The sequence below is a fragment of the Numenius arquata genome, chromosome 1 (genome assembly GCF_964106895.1).
Source record: "Numenius arquata chromosome 1, bNumArq3.hap1.1, whole genome shotgun sequence".
Taxonomy (NCBI): Eukaryota; Metazoa; Chordata; class Aves; order Charadriiformes; family Scolopacidae; genus Numenius; species Numenius arquata.
The window spans coordinates 86603882-86630405 of NC_133576.1; the positions used below are offsets into that span (position 1 = coordinate 86603882).

General features: G+C 40.8%; 1 protein-coding gene across 1 annotated transcript in view; it reads right to left on the bottom strand.

The window, feature by feature from the left end:
* The window catches only part of GPC5 (glypican 5), a 727404-nt gene extending 725456 nt beyond the window's left edge, over positions 1–1948 (bottom strand). The window contains exon 1 of the mRNA XM_074168139.1: positions 1780–1948. Coding sequence (XP_074024240.1) covers positions 1780–1948 — 169 coding nt within the window. The remainder of the gene's footprint in view (positions 1–1779) is intronic.
* Between the last annotated feature and the right edge of the window lie 24576 nt (positions 1949–26524).

Consider the following 26524-nt stretch of genomic DNA (forward strand, 5'->3'; position numbering starts at 1 on the left):
CACACCTCCTGCGGACTGCTGCTTGCAGGGGCAGCAGCGGGGAGAGGAATTCTTTTATTACTCTTCTAATTCAAAACCAGCTTTTGCTTCAGGAACAGGAAATAAAGAAAAGTCGAAAGAAGAAAATGAGAGAGGTGTTATAAAAATATTATAGGGGAAGGGAGGAAATCAGAGAGCAGAAGAAATATATATAAGGTACCGTAGCTTTTCGTCTTGACACATTTTCTCCCTATCCCCAGCATGCCAGTGAATGTGCAGTATCAAAGTAAATGACAATGGCAGAGAAAGTGTCATAGTTATGCTAGACTACGGAATGAGAAGAACATAGATAAACTGACACCATCCCATTCATACTGATATTATTCACACAAATAACCACCACAAAAAAAACTAAATCACTGACAGGGCTTTGATTCAGATTTCACTTTCCAGACATCTTCCTTTGCACAGTACCTATCTCATCAGGCTTTCCAATTAAAGTGTTCTTTTCCTTTTTAGTGAAAACAATAATAAAACCTTTAGCTAAGGACAATGTAAAAGAAAATGCATGTTGTCAGATGTACTAGTAGCCTAAATATAGTACTTTGATCTGTAAACTGCACACTGCAATATTAAGTGTCTTAAGTTTAGGATTACTTGTTATGTTGAAAATTAGAGTCATTAAAGAGCTGTATTTTGAAGTGGTTCCTTTAGAAATAAAAGTAGTATGCCTTATCTCAATTTGCAGTTAATAAAAACTACACAAACTACCTTAAAAAAGGTAAGATGCTAATGATATTTCAAAGTGAAGGGGATGTTAATTAATCTTTCGTTGCATATCGTCATTTTTTGTTACAAAAGCAGAGTCACATTTACTAGTTAACTTGTCATCTAAACATGAACATACTTTATAGATTGGGGGTGTGTGTGTGTGTATTTTCCAACCCTATATCCCTGACCATGAACATTTTAATTTTGTGATTAGCACCATTGAAATCAATTGACTCTCATGAGGCTGGAAACAAATCCCAAATGTAAGAACATACGTCTTATTACATACATGGTTTGTCACATCATTTGGCATCCGCTTAAAAAAAAAAAAAAGTTCTATTGTTGACACAAATGCTAGGATGTACTCAAATTGCCATTACTTAAGACATTACTTTCCCTGGAATTTCATTCAGTTTCAGCTACAGGCAGACATCCAGTAGACAAAATGTGCAGATCCACCACTTGCAGTGGTGTAAATCATTCTCATTTCACACAAGAGTAACTCCAGCAGTCCAAGACGCAGCAGTTCGGCTGCTCTCCCCGTCCCTCCAGGGTTTGCACTGGCACCGATGTCCCTGTGCCTGCCCACGGACGGCTGAAAGCAGGGTGACCCCCCCCCAGCCACCCTCGCTCCTCTGCGCCCCACGCGATATGGCATACGAGGGGGCGCAAGGGGCTTTTAGGCAGGTGTCGGGGTGCTCCAGTTTTTGCAGAGCCCACAGCCCGAGAAGCGCATTTTCTCTCTCGAGTAAGGAGCCGGACATCCCCCCCCCGCCTCGCCACCAAAACGCCCCCATCAACTCCCGATGTGGCCGCGGAGGTAGGACGGCCCAGGAGGCAGAACCAGGTGCCCAGCGGAGCCGCAGCTGGAGCGGGCGAGACCCGCCGACACCCGCCGCCGGCACCACCCGCTCATCACCGCCAGCGGCACCGAATTCAAACCCCCCGCACCCGGGCAGGGCAGCCCCCGGGACCCCCGCCGCTCCTCGCCCCTTCTGCCCCCCCCCTCCCCGCCGGTTTTCCCTTTACCTGCCCGCGGGGACTCCGGGATGCCTCGGAGGGGACCGAGCTGCCGCAGCTGGAAAACTTTCCGCACACCCTCGCAGCTCGGCGGCGGCTCCGCACCCCGGGAGGCGGCGGCCAGGAGGAGGAGGACGCCGAGGCTGAGGACCCCGAGGCTCAGGCTCTTTCCCCCCATGGCCCGCCGGCCGCCGCCAGCCGCCGCAGGGAGCGCGGCCGAGGCGCCCCAGAGCCGCCCGCCGGGCCCGTGTCCGCCGCCGCGGGGGGGAGGCTGGCAGCGCCGCCCCCGCCGGGACCCTCCCCCGGCCCGGCCCCCGGCTGCCCACCGCCGGTGTCGTGGTGCCTTCACGCCGCCCCGTCGGAGCTGGGAGGTGGGCACGGCCCGTCTGGGGAGGGGGGAGGAGTCCCCATGTACACCCCGGGGGGGTGATGGGGGTGCGGAGTGGGGAGGAGAAACCTGCAGGGAAAACAAGCAATGCATTGCTATGCGAGCACTAACCCCCCTCCAAAAAAAAAAAAAAAAAAAAAAAAATAGAGACAGACTTAAAATAATTTGCTTTTCGGAACTATTTGCAATAGGCTCACAAACTTACACAATGCAGCTTGGCTTCAAATACCAAACTTTTGCTTTTCTGACAAAAGTCTCCAAGAATTCGGCTATCTTCAAGAGGTCTTCAAAAATTTCAGTTTTCTTAGACAAAAGTGACAAAGGACCAGTTTACAAAAACCCCTCGTGTCTACAAGCCAGAGTCCAATGGTATCTGTCAGAGCAGCCAAGGAAGCAGCTGGGACTCATCAGGTTACCTTTTAAAAAGCTTCCTTGATGCCAGATTTAAGAATCCCCTCCGTGCACAGATTTAAACGTCACACCTTACCCGTTATAGCTGGAAACTGTTCTTAGTCCGTTTTGAAGCTGCTGGTGGTCATTCAGCACTCTACAGCGTTAGTCTAGCTCAGCTTTCACTTTAAAATACAACTTTTATCTGTGGCCACAATTTCAACACAAGACTGCAAAAATAGAATCATAGAATTGTCTAGGTTGGAAGGGACTTTTAAGATCATCTAGTCCAAACATCAATCTGAGTCTGATAAAAACCATCACTAAACCATGTCTCTAAACCATACTTCAAAGTGTGAATTATTCTATGCGTCCATTTGAATATGGGTAACAAATTGACACATAAGTTATTAAAACTTGCACCAGAGGTCAACCATTTTCTCTGCTGAGCGAAGCAATAAAAGAAGGGCATTACATTAACATTATCCAGTATACTGAGTGACAATTTAGTTCCTAAGCAGCAGACAGGGCTAATATTTCCCTTTTTTGAATCATCTATACTCCTGGACTTGGCAACTTCCTTCTGTCAGCAAGTTCCAACATACATTATATGAAATGTCCTCTAATAGCATTTGTTCTATTGTTCTTATACTGTTGATGTACAGTGAACACAGATGACAGGTTACAATCTTTTTGATAAAGCAAACTACAGCAAAAGACATTTTAGGCCCATCATGAGGAAAAAGAGGGGAGAATGGAACAGGGAGTCCCTCTGCAAATAAAAGAGGTTTGGTTTAAACAAAAAACTGAAATAATAAAAAAATGCAATTCCTTGTGTGGAAGCTGGTAATAGACAGCAAACTGCCTCCTGTCAGTCAGCAAGACACTATTTCTTAAACAGAATGCCAATTTTTAAATATTGAAAAATATCTTTGGTAAAACAATCCGAATATGGGAGCCAAAAAATATAGGATCTTATTCATCAGCTTGAAGATGGTAGAGGAAGTTCTGGGAATCATGAAACGCCAACCTCAACACCTATGCAAGACATGCAGCACTCATAATAAACACATAGAAATGAAGTATTAGGAGACAGAAAAATTTTTGCAGGCTAAGAAATACAGACAAGTATTTCTACTTAAAAAATAAGTTTCTTGTTTACTTCACAACCACACAGAAGTTTGCCAACAGCAACAGATGATGTTGGTAAAACTAGAACCCCCATGGCTTTAAATTGAATCGGCACTTCCTCCCATCTTCCACTAGTAGCAATTCGGAGGAATCTCTATCCTCCAATTCTACAGGCTAGGGGGAAAGGGAGCTCTTCAGTAAGAAGAATGGCTATATGTGTTTTCACTAGCTCTTTCAAGATGAAGAAGATTCCAGTTTTGTTTGTTGGGGGTTTGGGGAGGTTTTCTTTTGGTTTATTTTGTTGTTTGTTTGTTGGGTTTTTTTTGTTTGTTTGTTTTTTTTAAAAACTTTAGCATAGAGACTATGAAAGAAATAATTAACTTTGGCTTAACTATAAGACTAAATTTAATTTTCTTGCAAGTTTTATGCTTCAAAGCTTCCCTGATTTTAGTGTTAAAATGCATATTTTAGCTAACAAGTTTCATGAATCAAATATTCTGGAAAAGGTGTCTACATATGTGCAACCATATGCAGAAGAAAGGGACTTCTCTCATTTTAACACAAGAATATATATACATGAACTTAATGAGAGAACATTAACATTAGCTACAGACTTGTCTCTTTTCTTGATCAAAGACTTGACAAAGCCCTTGGCGGCTCCTCATGGATATCTAGCTGTCAGCTCAAGATGACTAAAGAATACCAATTCCACAAATTCTACCTTTGCCTCCTTTTCTTAATCATCACGAGAAATACCATTGTATTACTTGAAACACTGGTGCAATGCCAGAGGAGGTTACACCTTCAACTCATCCCTCTGAATCACAGCAAGCTCAAATGAAACTTTCTACTATTTTTGGCACACAGCACTTTCCTGCTCACCTATACAGATGATGTTCTCCTTTGGACTGTCATCTTGTAACTACTGAAAACCCTTTATTTGGCTGTGCCATCTTCCTTGTTTGTATCTTTTCAGAGAGCTACTACAAAAATAACCTGATGTGTCACTGACCACAGCCACTTTTCTCACATTCTTTGTTGTATCAAACACAAGTCACATGGCTTCAATTGCAAATCCCTTTTCTGCTCCCATCTCAGGACGCAAAGGGGAGTTTCCACTTCCAGACAACTATAGCACCTGTCTCCACCCCCAAAACCTGAAATGATCATATACTTTCATGCTATCTTGTATTTTGTCTCATATATCTGAAGGTAGTATCCATTAAGCTGCCTCATTCTTCTAAGTCATTCTTCAAAGCTTACTTTACTATGAATCTTTTAACTATTATTTTTATACATATCAAAGCAATTAAGGAAGTTTTTCATTAAGAACATGGACTGTTATGCTGACTAGTATGTTCACACCATCTCCCAATATCCCAGTGGCAAATTCTACCCATGTATTTCTGGTTGTCGTGGTTTGGGCTGGGTTGGCCAATGACAACAGATGCTCTCCCCCACCTCTCACTCCAAGGCGAGGAAAAAGAGAGATAAAGAGATTTATGAGTTCAGAACATATATTAAATATTAATAATAAAATAAAAAAGGAAATAATTAAATAGATGCAATATATGCAAACCCGTATGAAGCTCCCAAGGAGATTTCACCAGCAGACACTGGGAAAGTTCCAGACTGGACTCAGTGACAGATGGGAACTGGATTCCAAAACACTCTGATCAGGATCAAAGGTAGACAAATTGACAGGGTCCTCCTCAGACATCAGCCATTGAAGAATGCCACTCTAGAAGTCCAGCCATTGAAGAGGAGCCACCCTAAGCCCTTCAATCCCTCACTTTTTATACTGATCCTGGCAGGTGGCTGGAACACCCTATTGGTCAGTTTGGGTCACCTGATCTGGACCCCTCCCCACAGGTGCAACCCCTCCATGGGGTAAACAACCCAGTCAGCTGACCCCGGTTGCCACGGCAACGAGTGTAAGCAAGAGCCTCTCCCACCCAACAGAGAGTTGGCCCTGCTCCACCCCAACCCAGGGCACGGGTCTAATAGACACCCTCTGTAAGCTCTTGGTTCTGATGCTATCCTTTTGCTTTTTTGTACAGCTTTGAACAGAGCAGGGATCTTAGCACTCCAATGGAGCTCCTTGGAGTTACAGCAACAGCACGGGGCAGGGGGAGGGGGGAAGCCAAAAAAACCCAACAAACCCAAACAAAACGCAAAGCAACAAACCACCAACTTTTTCTTCAGATATAGAGAACCATTCCATAGTTACTATGGTAAGAAAATAAGATGGCATATTTCTTTAATGTTGAGATAATTTAGCTAGTAAACTAGGACTAAATACGCAGCACTTGGATTCATAGCACTACCACGTTCTGTTATCAATGACCCCAAAAAGTTACAGTGAGGCCAGTAAAACTTCACACACCACTCTAAGTTTAACTTGTCTAAGGGTCTATTAACAGTGGTGGATGAAATGGAGCGGATACTAATTAGTATTACAAAAGTTTCACTCGGATTTGGAGATAAATTCTCAAAGACCATTTATTTTTTTCTTAAAAAAAATTATGGCTTTCAACTGAAAATCTTTATGAAATCTTAATGAGAAAACAGTGTTTTGTTTCATGCTTGTAATTGCAAAGAATTGTCAGCTGAGGACTCAGGTAGGGAGAGATGAGAGAGAGCACCGGGGAAGTAGCTGTAAACCAGAGAGGAGTATCACCTACCAGCAGCATTGCCTACTCCCGCCTCCAAGCGCAAAACAGGTGCTATTCCACTACTCCGAATTCCAATCTAAACTTCAATTGCTGCTTCCCCCCGGTGCATCCCTTGCGTCCTAGTTCCCTGCCTCTGTGTAGCTCCTCACCTCTTCTTCATCTTCCCGGTGAAATCAGCAAATCACTGCCTGCCAAATAACCACTAGCAGACCCGAGAAGCGTTACGGTTCGTGCCGCTACCTGCTAACCTTGTCTATTAGGCTGCTCCAACCAAGGTTTGCTCCCAGGGGTTATCAGCACCAGCGGCTGCCGCTGCCCCGCTGCCTGTGCCCCGGCAGCAGCGGCGGGCTCTCCCCGCCGCCCCCTGCGGGACCGCAACCGGCTCCCGCTCCGCAAGCGTTCCCGCGGCTTCGGGACAGACCGCTGGAGAGAGACACAGACACACACAGGCACCATACAGGGCAAGGGTCCCCTCCCCCCGAGTTACATTGCTCAAAGCCCCGCGTTACTTACTCCCTTTTCCCTTAAAGCAAAAGGTTTCAAAAACGCAGACGCTGGATCCTGCCTGCACAGAAAGAGCTTTGGTTCTTTACGGTAATGCTAAGTTCAAGCATTCAATTCAGAGTACAGTATCCAGAATGTAATTGCACATATATTTTCACAAATGTTTTATTTAATAATTTATACTTCAAGCATAGCTCAGCAGTCAGCCATTTACTTTGAAAAGTACTTCTCCTTACTGCTAGGTACACTGTTTCCATGGAGACTTCCTCAGATATTGTAGGATGAACATTCTTAATCTCTCTTTCTTTTCATTAATATCACCTGTCTTCCTTGCAGGACAGTTAACCCAGGCCTGTGCAATTAAGACATTATCAGAAAGAACACCTAAGAGGGAATGCGCAGTAGAGGAGACTGCAGCAAAGCAAAGCAACAACTTCTACAAAATACTAGCATATAACACAGGGAAACAATCTGATGTGTAATTGGAAGAAGTATGGTTCTGCAACCTGATCCTAATATGATAGACATTGCCCTGATTTGAAGAGCATCTGTCATTCATTCAGTGGCCAGTCCAGCCCAAACCACGACAGAAATCCACACTTGATATCAGTTTCAGTTTATCATCATCAGTATTAAAAAAAGCCAGACTTCTGCTGATATTTACATATTCTTCTTTGAAGCATCAAAAGGTCAACACAATTTTGGTCAGCACAGAATACACAGGGAGTAAGGTCTTCTTTTCCCTACATGCCACAAAAGGACACATGTTCACCTTTTATAAACTCAAATTCAAATTTCATTGTGCCTAGAGATGGGAATTAATTTCCCCTAGTCCATACCTGACATACACAATATTTTTACTTCAACAGACAAGGATGTCTCAGGAGACCCTGCAATCAGAGAATATTTGTTCAACAAGAGAGAGGACCAGGCACCACCTTAGTAAGTCAGCAGGTAAGCCAATATAGAATCATAGAATCATCTAGGTTGGAAGGGACCTTCAAGATCATCTAGTCCAACCATCAACCTGACAAAAAAAACCATCACTAAACCATGTCCCCCAGCACCATGTCAACCTGTCTTTTGAAAACCTCCAGGGATGGTGCCTCAACCACTTCCCTGGGCAGCCCATTCCAATGCTTGATAACCCTTTCAGTGTAAAAATTCTTCCTAATATCCAACCTGAACCTCCCCTGGCGCAACTTGAGGCCATTTCCTCTAGTCCTGTCACCCGTGACTTGGGAGAAGAGATCAACCCCCGCCTCTCTACAACCTCCTTTCAGGTAGTTGTAGAGAGCAATAAGGTCCCCCCTCAGCCTCCTTTTCTCTAGGCTGAATAACCCCAGCTCCCTCAGCCTCTCCTCATAGGAATTGTGTTCCAGACCCCTCACCAGCTTCATTGCCCTTCTCTGGACCCACTCCAGCACCTCAATGTCTTTTTTGTCATAAGGGGCCCAAATGCACCTGTATAGACTCCTACTGTAAATACTGTAATCACTCACAGCTCATGTTACTATTCCTCATGCCCTTACAATTTGGGAAGCATTTACTCTTAACTCTCCAGTTGACACCCAGCTTGTCAGTTTTTGGTGGTGGCTAAAACACATTAAAAACTATGCCTGAGAGGTATAAACCACATGACTTCCACCTAAACATGCTTGATGCTTCAATTTCCTGCAACTGGATCAAAGTGTTTATAGTGTAACAGACTTTAGGTTTCTGGGGTTTTTTTTCCCCCAAGCAGGTGGAGGGACACCAAAGTATCCAAAAAGATGCAGCCCTTCCCCCTCCCCCCAAAAAAAGAAGTCTCTATTGACTCATTCAGTTCTGAACAACTGTAAATCTCAGAAATGTCTCAGCTTTGCCTTGCAATTACATGTACAAATCTTACCTATACAAGCTCCATGATAAGTAACAAGCTAGTGTCACATTCATTCTACTTAGAATGACAGTAAAAAAAAAAAAAAAAAAATATGCTGCTCAGGACATTTCCTTAAGACAATAAAACACAGATTACAGCATCCTTCAGAACTCCAGACCCTATGTTACAGTAGCATGCTACTTCTACTAGTCATATACAGTCTTACAAACCAATAGCCAAAAATAAATGATGCGTATGTGCTTTCTTCATGTCCCTGCAGCCCTTCACATACAGCTACCCCAAAACAGCAGTTTGAAGACACATTCGCCCATAGCGTTATTTCAGTCCTCATAGAAAAACTTTACCCAGAAACATACAACCCTTGGTGTTTTTTCTTTCAGCTTTCTTGTTTTTCGAAGTGTGGTTTATTGGCCATAGAAGAGAAATGAAAATGATCCTGCCATAGCTCTCAAATTTAATTCTGCACTGAGTTTTGCCCTTAGGGATCAACTCTTTATTTCTTCCTAACTTTTCTGCACTGAGTCCTAGTTCCCAATTCATGCAATGCTATCCAGGCAGTTATAGGTGCATGCTTCGCTGGCACTAAATCCAGGATTTAATCATTTAAAAATCAGGGTGAACCTAGGTACTCCTAAAAGTCAGTAAGGGCTTAAGTTTCCATCGGTAATGACTCCCAGGCACTTCTTTTTAGACCTTTAGTAGCTACACGCTGCCAGTGTTGAGCAGGTGACCTACCTCCCCATTAGGTTCCACCTGAATCGACAAACTAAGTGAAAGAATGCCTACCAAATCTCAAGTTCAGACCAAAAGGCAATAACTTGGTCACATCTTATGTAAATGAGTATCAAAGAAAATGAATGCAGACACCCCCATTTTCTTTAACACCATTCACCCATTCAAGATGCGAGTGACTGACTGTCTCTGTCTGCTTGACACAGATTCAAACTTTCCACACCTCTCCCAGGTAAGCATGTGAGATATTAATGTAGTTTTAAAGTGATAGTGCTACACAATAAAGTCTCTGAGGTTATCCCAACATGCACTGTAGTAGTTGTAGCAACTGGTCTGGGGGAGAGCAGAACCTCAGTCTACCAATTTGGGGTACTGGAAGGAAGAAGTACTGGGCTCCAATCTCTTTCTACAGATGATCAATTATTTCATCTTGAAGTAATAGCACTGATGTCCTTCTGCATTACAAATACACAAAATACAGCCATAACTTTCTATTGAAAGGCTGTTTAACCTCCTCCCTAACTACATCACATGCTTTTTATAGATTGCTCTGTATTTACCAAGATGCAATTTCGATCAGTACACAAAACCTTTATGAACTTGGTAATGAAATTCACAATAGAAAAAGTCAATTTGCAACCTTACATTTTATTAAAAAAATTTAAAATCGCACTGTGTGATGATGATAATGCCTATCTGCCCATAATAACTTGTTAATGGGTATTTCTCTGGCCTTACAAAATACCAGAAATGTCTCAGTTACAGAAAAAGCTTCAAGTGGAATTTGGATGACTTTGGATACCAAAGCCAACTACCACACAACAAGGTTTCATGAATTCCAGTGCCCCTGAACTACTTGTAAAGCTGTACTTCAAGTTTACTTCACATTTTGTATTAAAGAGATAAATGAAACTAGTGTATTGAAACTGGAACCAAACTGCTTTCCGTTAATGAGTTGACTAGTCTTAGCTTAAGGCATATCCTGGATGAGTATCTCAGAACTGTGCGCATTCCCTGTATTGCCAGTAGCATTAACATACATTTCACAGAAACTATATATTACATTTGAGTGACTTAGAAATCCACTGTAGGAACAAGAATTGGACGTTGCAGCATGTAAATACTTTGAGACGTTAGCCTGCTGTTATTCACTGACTGTTCCAGAGCACAGTAAGGATAACACAAGCACGTAAGTTTAATCTCAGTATTTAGTATTACATAGTTTCAGTAGAATTTGTGAACACTTAATACCTTAATATAATAGAAATATTAGGAATAACTAGGCACAAGAGGAACCAAGAATGTATTTGGAAAGTGTTTTATAGGCTTAGAGGAAAAGCTACAGCAGTTCTCTGCTAATTACTGTACCTCTAACTACATTCCAGCCTTGCCTTCAAGTGTAACTCTTAGATTACTTTAATATAAAAAATTAGTTCAAAAATGTTATTTTTAAAAGCAAAAGAAAAAAAACTATTTGAGGGTAGGTGTTGGAATGACACCATTTTTTTGGCTTTATTTTGCTAGAATATGTTGCTTGATGAAATTTTGCTAAGATAGTATGATGCTATACAGTAATCAAAACCAACATGCAAGTTCTGATCAGCAAAGAGACTCCTGCAAGAGACAGAAACAAAAATCACTCGCATTCTGAGGGCTAAGCTGTACCTGCAAGGCTGCCTTCCCCAGGATTTTGTTCTGCAGCGCTGTTCCCATCATAAGCTGCAGAAGTTTCAAGAACAAAGCACGGTAGTACAATCCAGATTAGAAACGAGGCACGAAGGAAAACAGAACACAGAGTGCCTATAGTAGTTCAGGATGGCATAATACAGGCATTTCAGTTAAAACTGACAAACTGGGGTTTTCCAATAGTGAAAAAACATGGAACATGGAAAACTCAGGGAGGAATGTTCCATCTCTCCAATCATATTCTCTGGGGCTGAATAGTTGGAAAAAGTCACCACTAGAAGTTTCTAGTCTCATTTCTACACGTTTATCCAAGGCTTTCACCAGACTTCTAGGACTAACACTTTCTACAAAGCTGTCCATCCTATTCAACTAGTGTTTAATAAATGTTCCTGCAATGACTACAAGTGACAGCTAATCAGCAGCTCTCTTCTGTTAAGAAGTTACCATCCTGCTCTATCAAACTCCATTGCCCACTAAATGCTTTATTTCAAAATCTAAACAAAAGCGCTTCCCTTTTTAAGTACGTAAGCAGTTGTGTTAGGCTCAGTTTAAAGATTGTCTACATGGCATTTGCTGATATCTGCCTCTTTTCCAGAAACTGATTCCTTGCCTGGTCCCCCCTCTTTTTTTTTTGGTCAGGAGAGCTGTCATCTACATTGCCTGTATAATCCTGCAACACAGAGCAGGAATGCTCTCAGCTATGCTGGTTTTAGAGGAATATTGCTACTGATTCTGAACTGGCACTTTGCAAATGTAACCCCTGTATTTCATCTTAAGCTATACAGCAATAGTGTAGTTCACACTTATTTAAAAAGGGCATTTACATAGTGGCTTAAAATGCAAGTTGGAAGTGTTTGGCTATTTAATAAGTTCCTGATTCTGATTTTCTTTTCAAATTTCTGAGTAGTTCAATACAGCTATAACTGAATTAACTTGTTTTGGCATCATGTATAGTGACAGCTGCAAAGCATTGGAGCCACCAACTGTTCAAACATGGCAACAGCTACCTAACTTCTATTCCAGAGTAGTTTATACAAAACACAATGTGCAAAGTAAGTTCTGTCACCACTGAGTTCCCTTCATTACTTAAGACACAATATTATCATATTTATCCTATTAAAATTGTGAAAACTTTGTATTTTATAGAAAAAAAAGTATTTCTCTCAAATGGTTATATTGTTACCTCTGAGGACATGACATGAACTTAATACCTTAGAAGATCTTCCAGTTCTCCCTTCAATTAGACACTCAAAGACAGTTACTGACAGAGGTATACAGCAGATGCAGTTCCTTGTGCACCAGTTCATAAAAATAAGTTTATACAAGCCTTTTGTAAAGAATTTAACAGATTTATCACTGCAAACAATTACATCCATAATTTTCAAATACTTATTGAAAGTTGACTAAAATTAATCAGCATAATGGAGATAGAGTAACTTCAGAGCATACTGGTGGTAGAAACCCTTACATTTTGCTTAAAGTATAACTCAACACAATAGCCAGTGTTTTTACTTCATTTTTAAAGTTTATCTCAAACTTTTCTCTTCAAATCCAGGTTATGTATTCATTTCTTCATTTCATATGTATTTCATTTCTTCACAGTGCCTACTTTAACCACATACCCCACCTGGAGTACTGTGTCCAGCTTTGGAGTCCTCAACACAGGAAGGACATGGACCTGTTGGAACTGGTCCAGCGTAGGGCCACGAGGATGATCAGAGGGATGGAGCACCTCCCCTATGAAGACAGGCTAAGAGAGCTGGGGTTGTTCAGCCTGGAGAAGAGAAGGTTCTGGGGAGACCTCACAGCAGCCTTCCAATATCTGAAGGGAGCCTACAGGAGAGCCAGAGAGGGACTCTTTGTAAGGAAATGTAGTGACAGGACAAGGGGTAAGGGTTTTAAATTGGAAGAGGGGAGATTTAGATTAGATATTAGGAAGAAATTCTTTACTGTGAGGGTAGTGAAGCACTGGAGCAGGTTGCCCAGGGAAGCTGTGGATGCCCCATCCCTGGAAGTGTTCAAGGCCAGGCTGGATGGGGCATTGAGCAACCTGCTCTAGTGGGAGGTGTCCCTGTCCATGGCAGGGGGGTTGTAACTGGATGATCTTTAAGGTCCCTTCCAACTCTAACCATTCTATGATTCTATTCTATGAAATTTCTGTCATTGACCTGTACCAACTCAGCTGAGATAGCCGAATGCCTATTCCAAGCCCTGCCATTCTATGCAGTGGAGTCAAATGCACCATTAGCAAGTTTGCTGACAATACTGAACTGGGAGGTGCTGTTGACTCTCTTGAGGGACAAGATGTCTTGCAGAAGGATCTATAGTTTGGAGCAGCGGGCAATCATCTATGACATGAAATTTATGGCACAAGTCCAAGTGCCGTATTCTACACCTAGGGCAGTAATGCCAGCCACAAGTATAAATTAGGAGAGGACTGGCTGGAGAAAAGCCCTGCAGAAAGGGATCCAGGGGTGCTGGTCGACAACAGGCTCAGTAGGACTCAACAGTATGCCCTGGCACTGGAACAGACTTCCTAGAGAGGTGCTCAAAATGAGTGAAGTAATAACTCAAACATCTAAGAAAATTATTATCAACACAACTGAGGCAGACTCCATGACAAAAAGAAATATCTTATTGGATCAACTATGAGACGTTTAATGAAACAAACCCTTCTTCATATATATAAGCCACTCTAGCTCTGCTACTATTGTATGACCACCTAATTCCCTAATGGAGAAACAAGATTCCTCCATAAGCATAAAAGAAGGGCTGTGGCAAGGTCATACTGCAGCTCTGTTCACTCAGTATCCCAACTGTAATAGCAGATCCCCAGGGAAGAATATAACATTTCCCCTCCATGTCCTTCCAAGCATCTGTGACTTCAAAGCTACCTGAATTACTGGTCGCAGTTTCTTTAAAACATCCCTTATTGGGGGGATGTTTTATTTCCACCCCCAAGTTTTGTCCAACTGCACCCCCCACGACTCCAAACACATTTGGGCATCTTTCCATGCTCGCAATCCAGCTAAGACAAAAAAGCTCACCCGGCCAATATTTCAGTATTTCAAAAAGAGGAGAAAACCCTATGTTCTTCCAGGTTCAGCACCTGCACTGTCCACAGCTGACTTCAGGCATCAGAAAATGCATTCAAGTAAAAACAGTTTCTTCCCCTCCCAAAAAGGTTTTCCAGGAAGAATTCCATTTCAGAGACACCACCAATGAGAATGAGGGAATACACATAAAACGCTGATGTTTTGTCAGGCTACATTCTCCATTTCCTGATCATTTAAAGCAGGTATTATGCAGGAAGTCATTTTACTAACCAACCTGCTCTTTGCCCTATATCGTGTGGACATAAATATATACTAGCTTTTGTATATTAGTATCATTCCCCATATGCATATGTTGATGCACACAGTAGGTACATGTACCCATACAGAGATGCACAGACATACTCTAAGAGACAAAAAGTGTAGACTAGGGAAACAAGAAGCAGTTGTGAAGAAAGAACATTTCTGAAGTTTGAAGAAACTAGGAAAGATCCTAGTTTGTTTATAATGCATTTTTTAGGCTTCTCAAGGACAAAGATGTAAGGTCATCAGTTAGTTTTTGACCTTGCACACTCAGGGAAAGACTAGCCCTGAAAAAAAAAAAAAGTCAAGGGAAATTACAGAAATTTAAAAATCAGAGAAATAGCAAATACCTGTAGCTCTACCGAATGCCTCCCCAAAACGTTCTCTGGAATCCACAGTATTCATTAGAATTCTGACTAATATATAGCAAATTTAAATTAACATTTTAAGCAATGCTATAAAAGCTTATTAATTATCTATACATGAACAGCAGGATGAATAGCTATAGGTAAGGGGAACAACATTAGCACTTCTTGCAATGACAAATTCTACTTCCGGAGAAGCATGGCTGTGGTGTAAGAACAAAAAGATAGTATGAAATGCTAGCAATGCTTAGATCCAGTAATTTACTTCACTTGACGCTAACTGAAGGTGAACTTCCAAAATTGTAACTGAAATTAAAAATGGGATTCCCAGCATCTTAAAAACAAACAAAACAAAAAAAAACACCACACCAAACAGCAGCGAGTCAGAAAGAAGATTCTCTACATACACCTTTCACCTTCAATCCTAAGGCCACAACTTACAGGGAAGAGAGATATAACTTTACCCAAAACTTTAAACAGTCCAAGCCATCATACAGTAGATAAAGGATGTTCTAATCTACAGAAAACCACCTGCTCAAAGTACTGGACATCCTGTGATTGGAATGTGACAATTGGTACCTGTAAAGTAAAAACTATCTATCAAACACTTCAAAGGGATCAATCAGCTTAGAAGTAACTGAGTTTCATTAAATAAAAGAAGGTCTATTACAAGGAATGCTATTTGCATCTTTTTAGGTTCATAATCCGAGTGTGGTTTTGGAACTATAAATCAAAAAAGCATCTGTGTTGTCAAAGTCCTAGTATTCAATCTGTGAGATCATAGCTAAGTATCTCTGAGTTCATTTCTGGTATCCCTGAACATATTAGCTGGGAAGACTGGAAGCTCCAAAGGCACTCAGGTTGGAAGCAACATGTTAGACAGACACCAGTCAGTTGTGAATTCACCTGTTTATTAGGCTGCCTAAATGAGGGTATCTAAGCATCACTTCTAGGTCTGAAGACCTAATGTACATTTTGCTAGAGGTTGTTCAGCAAAATAAGAAATGCAGGTACATTTCTTACAGGTAATCCTATTTATCAACACTCCCCTACCTAACACATTCCCTCCAAGTTCCCCCTTTATTTTCTTTCCCCTGTCTCTCACTTCTATTGTTAAGGCAGCGCTACAACCTTGCATTGCACTTGTACACAAAAAAAGTACCGGTCATTAGTACACCCTCAATATTTGCCCAAGAAGTATGCTTAATATTCTGGTACTTTAGATAGAAAGTCTCCTTTTACATTAGCATCACAATGGACTAGAAAACTTTTAAACGTTAACAAAGTAAAGGAAGACTGGTACAAGTGCTGCACTTGCAGACTTGTTGGCAGATACAAGAAAAGGAGTCCGAGAACTCTTAGCAAAAGGCAAACATAACTGATACCAGAACAGACCAACCAGGTCTATCAGCATTATCAATGTCTGTGTCCTTACAATTCATGAAACCTCTCAGAATAAGGTAAGTACAAACTTCCCAACTCCCAAATTGGGAGCACACTGGAGACCCAGACACCAGGGAAGTTCCCGTTTTGTTGGGGCCATAAAAAGCTAATAGATGAGGATGTTCCCACTGAGTAAAATAGAGATAGATCTCTCATTAGTGAGCAGAAGAGTGAAGCAGATAGCTGTGGCTCTGAAAAGTTGTTTGAATCATATGGGAGATTCAACTGCTGATTAATGCACCAGTTCTACAGGTTACATGAAAGAACACAGGCACATGCCCGGCCTTGCCAAACGCAAGGTGGTATTGCTGCCCTATGAAAGTAGCACTCTGGTGACTCAAGCACACTGCATACCAGCTCAAGTCCTGGAATATCAAAGTGTTGCCTTTATTTCTCTGAAACCCACAAGCAAGAAATTCAAGGCAACCTGGGTGAGCAGGAGTTTGAAAGATGCTTCCAAGCATAGGGCTGGTCTCATCACAACAGCAAGGGCCACTTAATCCTAAGGAATGCTTCTGCTATAGCAGCACCTTGTCCCAATGTGGAATTGTGGTCTGGGAGTACCATCTGGTGGAAGCTGTAACAAAAGCTGTTACAACAGTGGATGTAACGGTGATTGATCTGGAGTTTTCTGGTTTGGGCAGAAAGGAAAGCTTAACAGGTTGCTCATAGCCCGAGGACAAAAAAAAAACAAAACAAAAACCACCACCAAAACACCACACACACACCAAAAACACAACAACCTGAGAAAGGAGGAAGGGATAGGTATTTTAATTCCCAGCTTAATTTCACTTAATTTTTATAGTTCTTCTCCTTTCAGCACACTAACGTGACTTGCTCTAACCAAACAAAATCTAGTCTTTATCCAGGAGGGACCTTTGCTATCCCCTCTGCTTCCTCCTTCCCCTCCCCACCCCCCAAAAAAGTAGCTCTGCATAGAGTCTCTGGCTATTACTCAAGTAGCCTTAATACTGCTTTGGTAGCCCCCCTATGGCATCTAGCTCAGTTATTTCCTTCTCTCCCTATCTCTCAGCAGACAGGGAAGAAATACAGATGCACATTTTTATACAACTTTGATCCAGGTTTTGTTCCAGTGTGCTTTACCAGAACTTTTTACCCATTTTTGTTTAGATTGTTTGGCAAAGGCTCCCTTGCAGTTACTTTTATGAAGAGGCAGACTTTCCAAGCTCCTTCAGGCTATGAGGGAAGACAGTTTACACCACTAGCAGAACTCTGAACTACGAAGACCATGTTTTATGAATAAAGCATGTCCCTTTATTTTTTCTTGAATGCTAGACAGTTCCTTCCTTTTGTTTCTGCAATGCCTGTAAGAATATGCTTACATTCCTGTTGGCTCCCCATGCTTCTTATAAAGAATGTAAGGTGGAATCTAACCTAGTTTAAATGTCCTAGAAATCTGCAGATTTCTAGAAGTAGGTGATCCCCAACATACTATAGCTTCTCTGTCCCCAAAGGGGAACAGGCCTACAAATCAATACACATTTTACACCTAACTCTAATTTAGTACTACAGAATCACTTAACAAGCGAAACTACACATATGCACAGAAGGAGCAAATAATTTTCAAGCGTAACTCTTTAAGTGGTTGCAGATACCTGGATGTGGCTCCAATACACAGACACCATTTACCCAGCTGTCAATACTGAATGCCTCAGTATATACAGTGCTGTCCACAGCTCCCACAAACTATTTCCCCAGGTAACCACTAACATGTCAGAGCATGAAGTATTTCTGTCAAGGCCAGTGATCGTGCTCGAGTTTGGGTGGGAATTGTATCAATAGATGAAGGGTAGAGCTCAGATTCCAGGTTGTGTCCAGACACGCTATTTTGACAACTGTTACATGAAAGTAACCCAGAGAAGCATCCAATCTGTGTAAGGCGGCTCACTTTTTGATATACTAGGCTACGCTGCCAGGCAACAACTTTATGATCTGTGGAGAAAGAGAAGTAGCTATCTATAAGGATTTTCAGTATCCAAGAAACTACACCAACTCGTGTCACAAGGAAGCAGAACTCTTCACTTACAGTTTTGGACTGTTCCATGAAGAGAGTAAAACTCCATTTCCTCCTCTTAAGTGCCAAAAAACCCCATCACCCCTCACCCCCACAAAAACCCAAAAAAACCACTAAACCTCTCTATGTACAATACAACACCAGAGGAGAATGGGATACCTAAGAAAAGTCAGAATGCTCTTGGGCACACTCAATAGCCATGTGAGGATACAATTACTAAGAACTGAGAACAATCCACTGGTCCAGCAGACAAAGCTCTGCAGGCTTTTTTCACCTTACTTCTCTGAAAAAAACAAACAAACAAAACCAAGAAAAATAGCACGAAAAATGGATTTCAATCTCTTTTAATGAAACTAAGTTTGAAATATATACAACTGTTGCAGTATTCTGAACCCAGAGTTGCAAAACACTGCTCATCACTCCAAGCACAGCCTACCTCAATGCTTTCTTGGAGAAAGCTTCTAGCCTCCCCAACATACAGGGTTCTCTTCAGCAATTATCCCTCCCCGTCCCCCTTTCCTCCTCTACTCTAGCCCTAAGTTTTAACCTCCATCCATCTCAACCTCCCCTCATATTTAGAAATGCTTTAGTCACACAAATATGATACAACTATTTGTATTTTTCTCCTCCAAATTCCAAGTGCAGTATATATTTGAATCCACGTATAACTGCATCTGTCTACTCACTGGGTGTTTAATTATTGGCTGACTTTAATAAACAAACCTTAAAAAGGGACAAAAATAACTTGAATAGTAGATAGCAACAAGCAAACATCTGTTGTCAAAGTGATCGGTACAATCCTTAGACATGAGTTGCTAGGAAATAAAGGTAAAAAGAAACATCCTAATTCAGAATACAGCTTCAAACAGGAGCTGACTCAGACCTGGCCAGACAAAAAACATGCTCACTTTTGTTTGCACTGATCTCCATGGATAACCCGTATTACAGATTGCTCATGCCATCTCCCTGAGCAAAACCTGTGTTCACTACTCTGCTAAAGCAGCCTCTCAAATGCTGTCTACTAGGACCTATTCATAATTCAACCATTTGATTTCACCTGGGATCATTGAGTTTTCTGCAAATGGAGACATGTGAATGGGGAGAATGGGAAAGAACTACTTCCCTGACTACTCCCCTAGATATTAAAGGACAGAGACCAAGACAGAATTAGGAGTCAAATTTTTACAACATGTCTAGTCTCAGTTTGCCACAAAGTCAGAAGTGTTCCAAGCTTACAGGCCGAGTGTTGAAAATACTCCAAAAGACCTCTGGTATGTTTGTTAATCATGACAATTCCAAAATACTCTCTACATTCATTCTTGTAATTATGTCAGTAAGCATACCTGGACTTTCTCACACCTAACCAGTTCTCAGAGCATACCCACCTGTGCAGATATCCAGTCCAACACTTTTAGAAACACTAGCTGTCTATTACTGCAAGATCAGGGCTAAACCTCTACTGGAAGATGCTGACAAATACAAAAGAGCATGTAATTGGTGACATACAGAACATTAAAAATCAGCTGTATGACCTTCAGCCTGGAAGGAAATTATCAACTGAGCAGTTCAGAGGGCAAAACCCTCTGCAACATCATACTGGAACAAGGGCTTGCAGAATTTCTGTAATGGCTGAAAGGGGGTACTTCTTCACACAAAATGCTAAGAAAGACTATTTCCTGCCACAGACCTTGAGAACATAAGCATGATGTAACTTGGACAAGATTCGTGACTTGCAGTGGAACAGTCGTTTTGATAAGACATACAGATATGTATGTACTCATGACTTGTGTACTCATATGTACGCTTCATCTGACAATACTGATGCAAATCAAAAACTACATCCCAGAACTGTAACATCTCGCTCATACTATGTCACATCAGCTATTTAACATAATGCAGCCCCACAGCTCCACCCCACATACAGTAACTTCCAATCATAAAATCTAGGTATCGATTATTGTTCAATCAGCATCTTTTTCAAAAGCTTTTGTCAGATGAGAATTAAGGAATTTTTACCTAAACTAAAAAACCATTAGCAGAGCTTATCACATACCCTGACATTTTCTCACATAAAGTTGTCCCCTAGTCATTCTTGACTCATTATTTAACCTTTCATTTCCATGTTTTGAATAAGAAAAAAATCTGATCAGCCACCTAGCAGTGCCGATTTCTAGAATTTGACTGTAGAAAGATACTTAAAAGCCTCTCTCATCTCACAATACTCAGAAATTTTTTGGTGTTTGGAAAACAACCAAGAAAGTAAAAAAAAAACCAAACAAAACAACAAACAAAAACTTAAGCCTGCAGAGGTTTACAGGGTTTAACACACAAGCTTTCCAAGTATTACAGTAATATTCAGAAACTATGGAGTTAAGGTAGATTTCCCAAATAAAACATGGGCCTTTGCCAAAATAAGGTGGGGTGGGGAAAAAAAAAAAAAAAAAAAGATGCACACATATCAAAACAACCACCTAGTGACTCAATACTTCCTAAGTGCTCCTATTTTATATCTCTGCAGAGAGCACAGTTAAAAGAACTAGAAAAGTGACTAGAAAAGTGCCAGTCCTGTACAACAGTAGCAGCAGCTTTCCTTCTGCACCAAGTATACTAAGCAGGAACTAGTTAATTTGTTCTATAGCAGGAAAAAGCACTGCCATAAATGCACTGCAAAGATGTGGGTATCTGGAACCTTTTAAAGATTCTATAACATGTCACCCAAAGGATTTCTTATTGTTGTACAATGCCTTATCCATTGTTAAAATCCAGACCATTTCTATCCAAACTGCTGACATGCCCCACAGCAGGACAGTTGCTCTTACATTCTTGTCAGTCACAGCAGTGTACAAGGCATAGAAAATACAGATTAAGTAACCCAAGTTATACTAGTCTCCTGCCTTAACTGAGTTTTCTACTCTTTCCTTTTCCCATCCAGGCCCGTTTTCATCTTCCCTGCCTTTAATTGCATCTTTGATTGCCTCATCTCCCATCACACTTTTTCCAGCAGGAAACAGGCCTACATATTTCTACTGCAAGTGGGACATGACAAGTCACCACTTATCCACAGGTCAGATTCCTTGAAACACACATCTCTTCAGCCAAACTCATGAGAGCAAAGATATTTTCAAGTAACTACAACATACAAAGACTAGCACCCAAGCATTCATCACAGACTAATTTTTCTCTTTTCAAACATCACTCCATTAGACTATACATTAGTAACTAGCATTAATCAACTAGCCCAGCTGACAGTAATCAGAATCACAGTCTGAATCCCAGCTACTCAAAAAATTCCCATCACCAATATAACCATTTCTTCAGTTAAGTCTCAGCTAGCTCTGTTCACCAAACTTGTGTAAAAAGCCTGTTCCATGCAAAGCATGCTAATCATACATAAGGGCCATTAAGAATTACTCTTCTTTTTTCATATTAACTGGGGAGATTCTTTCCTCAGCCACAGTGGGTACCTAAACCTGGTACAATTTGTGATGCTTGAAAGAATCAGTCCTTCTAGTGATGAACAGAAGTGCTAAACTTTTCAATCACAAAGACATCTAAGGCTATCCAAATTATAGCTATTTGCATTTACAGCTTTGTCTGTACACTTTGCTATGCATTTAAAAAACCCGATCTAGTTCCCAAGGAGCCTGAAGTCAGCTGGCCACCAAGCATTCTGTATTTGAACACTTGGACTGGAATTACTCATATCACCCTAGCAAGTTAAGCATAATGAAAAAAAAAAAAAAACCACAACACCCCACCCCGAGAAACAAACAAAAAGAACTAAACAGGTGAGCCTGAAATGAGACTTAATTCATAGAATTGTTCATTCATTAATCACTTTGGGGAACTACGCAAAATTTTTATTTAACAGGGAGAATGAAATGCTACGTTGTGGGGGTTTGTTTTTTCTTAGGAAGCTGGAAAATCTAGAATAACTGAGAGAAGATCCATTTTACAATTCTAAGCCTCTACTCACAGGGCTGCTAGTCAGTTCCCCTCCAGCCAGGAATCCTACTGGCTGTAGGAAGTAACAGCCTGTTAAAAAACTTCACTCAATGTATGCAACATTTCTTGTTGTTTGCCCTGTTTCAAACTACCTTCCAAAACAGAAAGCTTCAGAACTGGTAGCACGCGATGATGCCAGGGTAGGAACATGTGTTCAGCCTCCACACTCAAGACTCCTGCCTGACAAATTTCATGCACAATGTTAACAGGTATCAGACTTAACTCTTCCCCTGCTGACCAGATCAACTGAGGGAAGACAGATGCTTGTTAACACCGCTACAGTTTTAAAAGACACCAGCGCAGCGCACAATCCATCAGGAGAGCAGGGATGTGCTAAATGGAGTAGAGAAGAATCCTAATGGCACATTTCCCCCTCTCTCCACCCTGTATCTTCTCACGTAGACATCACCCAAAAATGTGGACAGGAAAGCAAATGACCAGAAATGAAGACTCTTTGAGAACAAAGCTGTAGATTTCATAGCAAGGCTATGATGAAGAGTCACAACATGATGCAGTCCACTGTTTTATTATCATTTTATCTCCTATATCTATGACATTTCTGTTTTATACACTGAATGCTATTTGCGTATTCATCTGAAGCTACTAAAATATTTGGAGAGAAGGCTGCTTCAAGGAATGAATTCTAGACTAGTGATGGGGGGATAGGGAGAAGAAAGGTGGTGTGGAAAAAAACCCTCTGTAAGCCAAGTCCCAGATTTGAAGAAAGTTGTAGGTATTTGAAGACTTCATAGACAAGACCACTTACAAACTACACAAATACAAGTGATGTACTTTAAAGAGGAGAATTAGCAAAAATCAGAACATGGAGCATTGCATTCCTTTTCTCATGACAGTATGTCAGCTATGCAGGAGAGATACAAGTCTGTGCTGCCACAGCAGGGGATGTCCCCTTCTAGTCCTATGTTCATTTAATGCCTGTGAACTAGCTATTACTCAAAATGTCTGCTCCTGACAACTCATCTCACTAGTTGCTTTGATATTCTAGAGTCAACACAAGAAAGTCAGTTCTAAAGAACTGAGCTGGTTTTTCAGTATCATCCAGTGACAAATTAGTGAAAAACAACTGCTTAATTTCCCAGCATGCTTTCGGATACCGAGAGTGTACAGAGAAGTTTTCTATGGTTAACAGACAAGGTTTTCCTTATAAGGCTAACTGTGCTATACTAGAACTTCAAGCAAGTATTAATACTGCTTGGAATTTCTTGCTTTTTGTTTAGAAAGACTAAGTTATGCTCTTCCTGCATAATACACATTTAAAAAAATAATCATTTTGGACAATTCCTAAAAATCCGTGCAGGCTTATCTTTATTAATGCCAAGCTCACAGAAGTTCATATGGCTCAAACTAATTCATAGCAGGAATTCACTTGAAAAATTATTACCTGTAACAAAGCCAGTAGAAAGAAATAAGCTTCTCATACACGTGACTGTTTTAATAGTCTCAGCTGAACGCATCCACAGAAAACACTTCTTGCTATTTTTGTAGGATTTTTGAACTGGCACTTGTTTTAGCTACCTAACCACTTCACTCTAGTCAACCTTCTACAGAAGTATCAGTGACAAGACCCAGCTTATTTCAGTAAAGTCAGCCAGACTTAGCAGTATTACTTCTTTCCCTACTGTCTTCGATCAACTAGAGTTCAATATCTCAGCTACGCTGAAACCAACACACACAGGATTAACAATCACTTCTTAGGAGATGCTCAAGTGACTGTAAAAAAAATAATAGTAATTTACACTGAACTTGATGTAGAAGGCAAGACTATACTCACTATCCAAGAGGAAGCTACTGATACGTTAGAATGAGTTGAAATAGAGTATTAAAGTATTACAGGTGTTTTCAAAAAATAGCGTGCATGATTTAACCTTAAAGTTTTAATAACATAAGTTACATAATAAATAGGCCAAAACTGTACTCAACACAGGCAAATAAGACTGGTATTAGTTTACACACACATGGTTCCGACTGCCCCTTGAGTAAAGCATACCTTACTGTGTCTTTAAAATGCTGTATATGGCAGTTATAAAATTATTCCTCACTGACTTGCACCACGTAAGAGTACTTTTTGGAGTCCAGGCAATCAAAAAGATTAAATAATGGAAACACTAACAAATGTCACATAGTTCATTTTGACACAGAAGTATTAAAACTAGGTACACTCCAGTGTATCTCATGGACAATTTAAGGCTCCATGAGCATAAAAACTGCTTCTGTCAGCCATCAGTTTTACAAGCTTCATTGTCTACCTATAATACACATCTTCAAGCATTTCAAAAAGTGATGCTTACATGGCGTATAAACATGATCACATACCGAAATGCTTCCAGCATTTCAACTTTTAATAATATTGCTTTTACACTCAAAAAGGAGTTAAACCTGCCATCACCAGCAGATAATTGCAGAAACTTATCGTACAAAAACCGGGATGAGACATGCGACTTCATCTGCTGACTTCACTGACACAAGCTTCCCCTAATCAGCAAGACAAAAAAAAAAAAAATTTAAGCTTGGGAAAATAATATTTTTGGGTAAGAAACCTATTTGAGCAATACATTCTTAAGAAATAGGGACTGAAGAAGCAGCAGAAATTGAGTAGCACGTAGTAAAAGTCTAAGCTGGTTTGGCTGCTTCAGAAAAAAAAAAAAAAAAACTCTGGAGATGCCAAACCTATCTAAGAATTTTCAGCATCTTGCTGGAGGACAGAGTCATACTCCAAGAAAGCATTGCGATATACATTGACTGACTCTGCAAAACAGTGTTCAACACTATTAGGAACAACAACCCATTTGGCTTTGTATTCTGTTTAAGTTGAAGTAAGAACAGCAAGGGCAACATTGACCCAAATATTCTTAATTTTCCTACCACAAAGGCACTTTAGAGTACTATATAGAGTCTGGCGGCTGTAAGTGACTAATGGAGTACTTAGAATTTACAGCATTAGTCCTCTGGAAGCCTGTTTTAGGAAATAAAACCATCAGTGTTTGAGCTGTAAGTGTAGTTTACTAACAGCTCATTCAAAAAACAAGGTGCACTGCATGCTCCACTTGCAGATTTTACACTGACACCTCCTCGCAGAGCCTGGTTACATCTTCCCCAACCAGCCTTAGCTTCTTTGAAGCTGTTATACAGATGAGTTTTCCCTCAGGTTAAGTTCTTCAGGTAGCTGAAGAGATGTTTTACCTCATTGCTATGTGTCACATGCTAAGTGATTCACTCCAAAGGCTACAAGTTGACCACTGTTACACTCACCATGAACACAGATACTCCACAAAAAGTGGACACCTGACTAGCATTAAAGAATCTATAGCTAAGGAATTAAGGCCCTGCCTCTAACCTCATTTATTACTCTCGAATTTGACAAATTCTGGATGGAAGAATGAAGGCTAAAAAATGCACTCTATAACCAATTAGAGCATACGCAGAGTTTTAATATAATAAAAAGCATTACCAAAAAAAGCTGCCAAATCCTTCACGTAATTTGAATTTAAGAAGCAAGCTTTCACTGAACAAGTTAGAACTTTCATCCAGATTTTCTGATACCCAAGATCCATTTCTTCCCAACAAATTAATGAAGAAACTGTATACAAGTATCCACCTCAGTTTAATAGAAAGCTAGTAATAGCCTTAAAAAAAAAAGAAAAACCACACTCAAGGATTCCAGTGAATACATATTGTCAGCAACAAATCCGGTACATACAAACAAGAAGCTAGATACAGAAAATGAAAGACTGGTTACACAGAAAGTTACATGACATTTTTTTAAAGAAGAAATTTAAGATTTTTAAGTTTCCTGGATCAGTGAAGAACAAATTCCTTAAAGCTACGAAGGTGTTTCAGCCTCTATCCCCACCAACCTCAACAGGCCGGGACAAGTGCAATACCACAGACACACACAGCATTGCAACTGATCCCAACCTGTGTAGAAAGGGGTACAATTTTTCCACACTCACTGACTGACTTGTCACTGCCACAGTCAGTTTTGCATGGATTTGCACAGCAGAGTATCATACAGCTGGATGCAAACCTGCAAAACTAACCAGAGAACAGTGTGCAATTAAACAACAAATAAACGGTAAGGCATGCCGAATATGTAGTTCTACAGCTAGCAGTACTTTAAGTGCTTATAATGCAGTAGATTAGT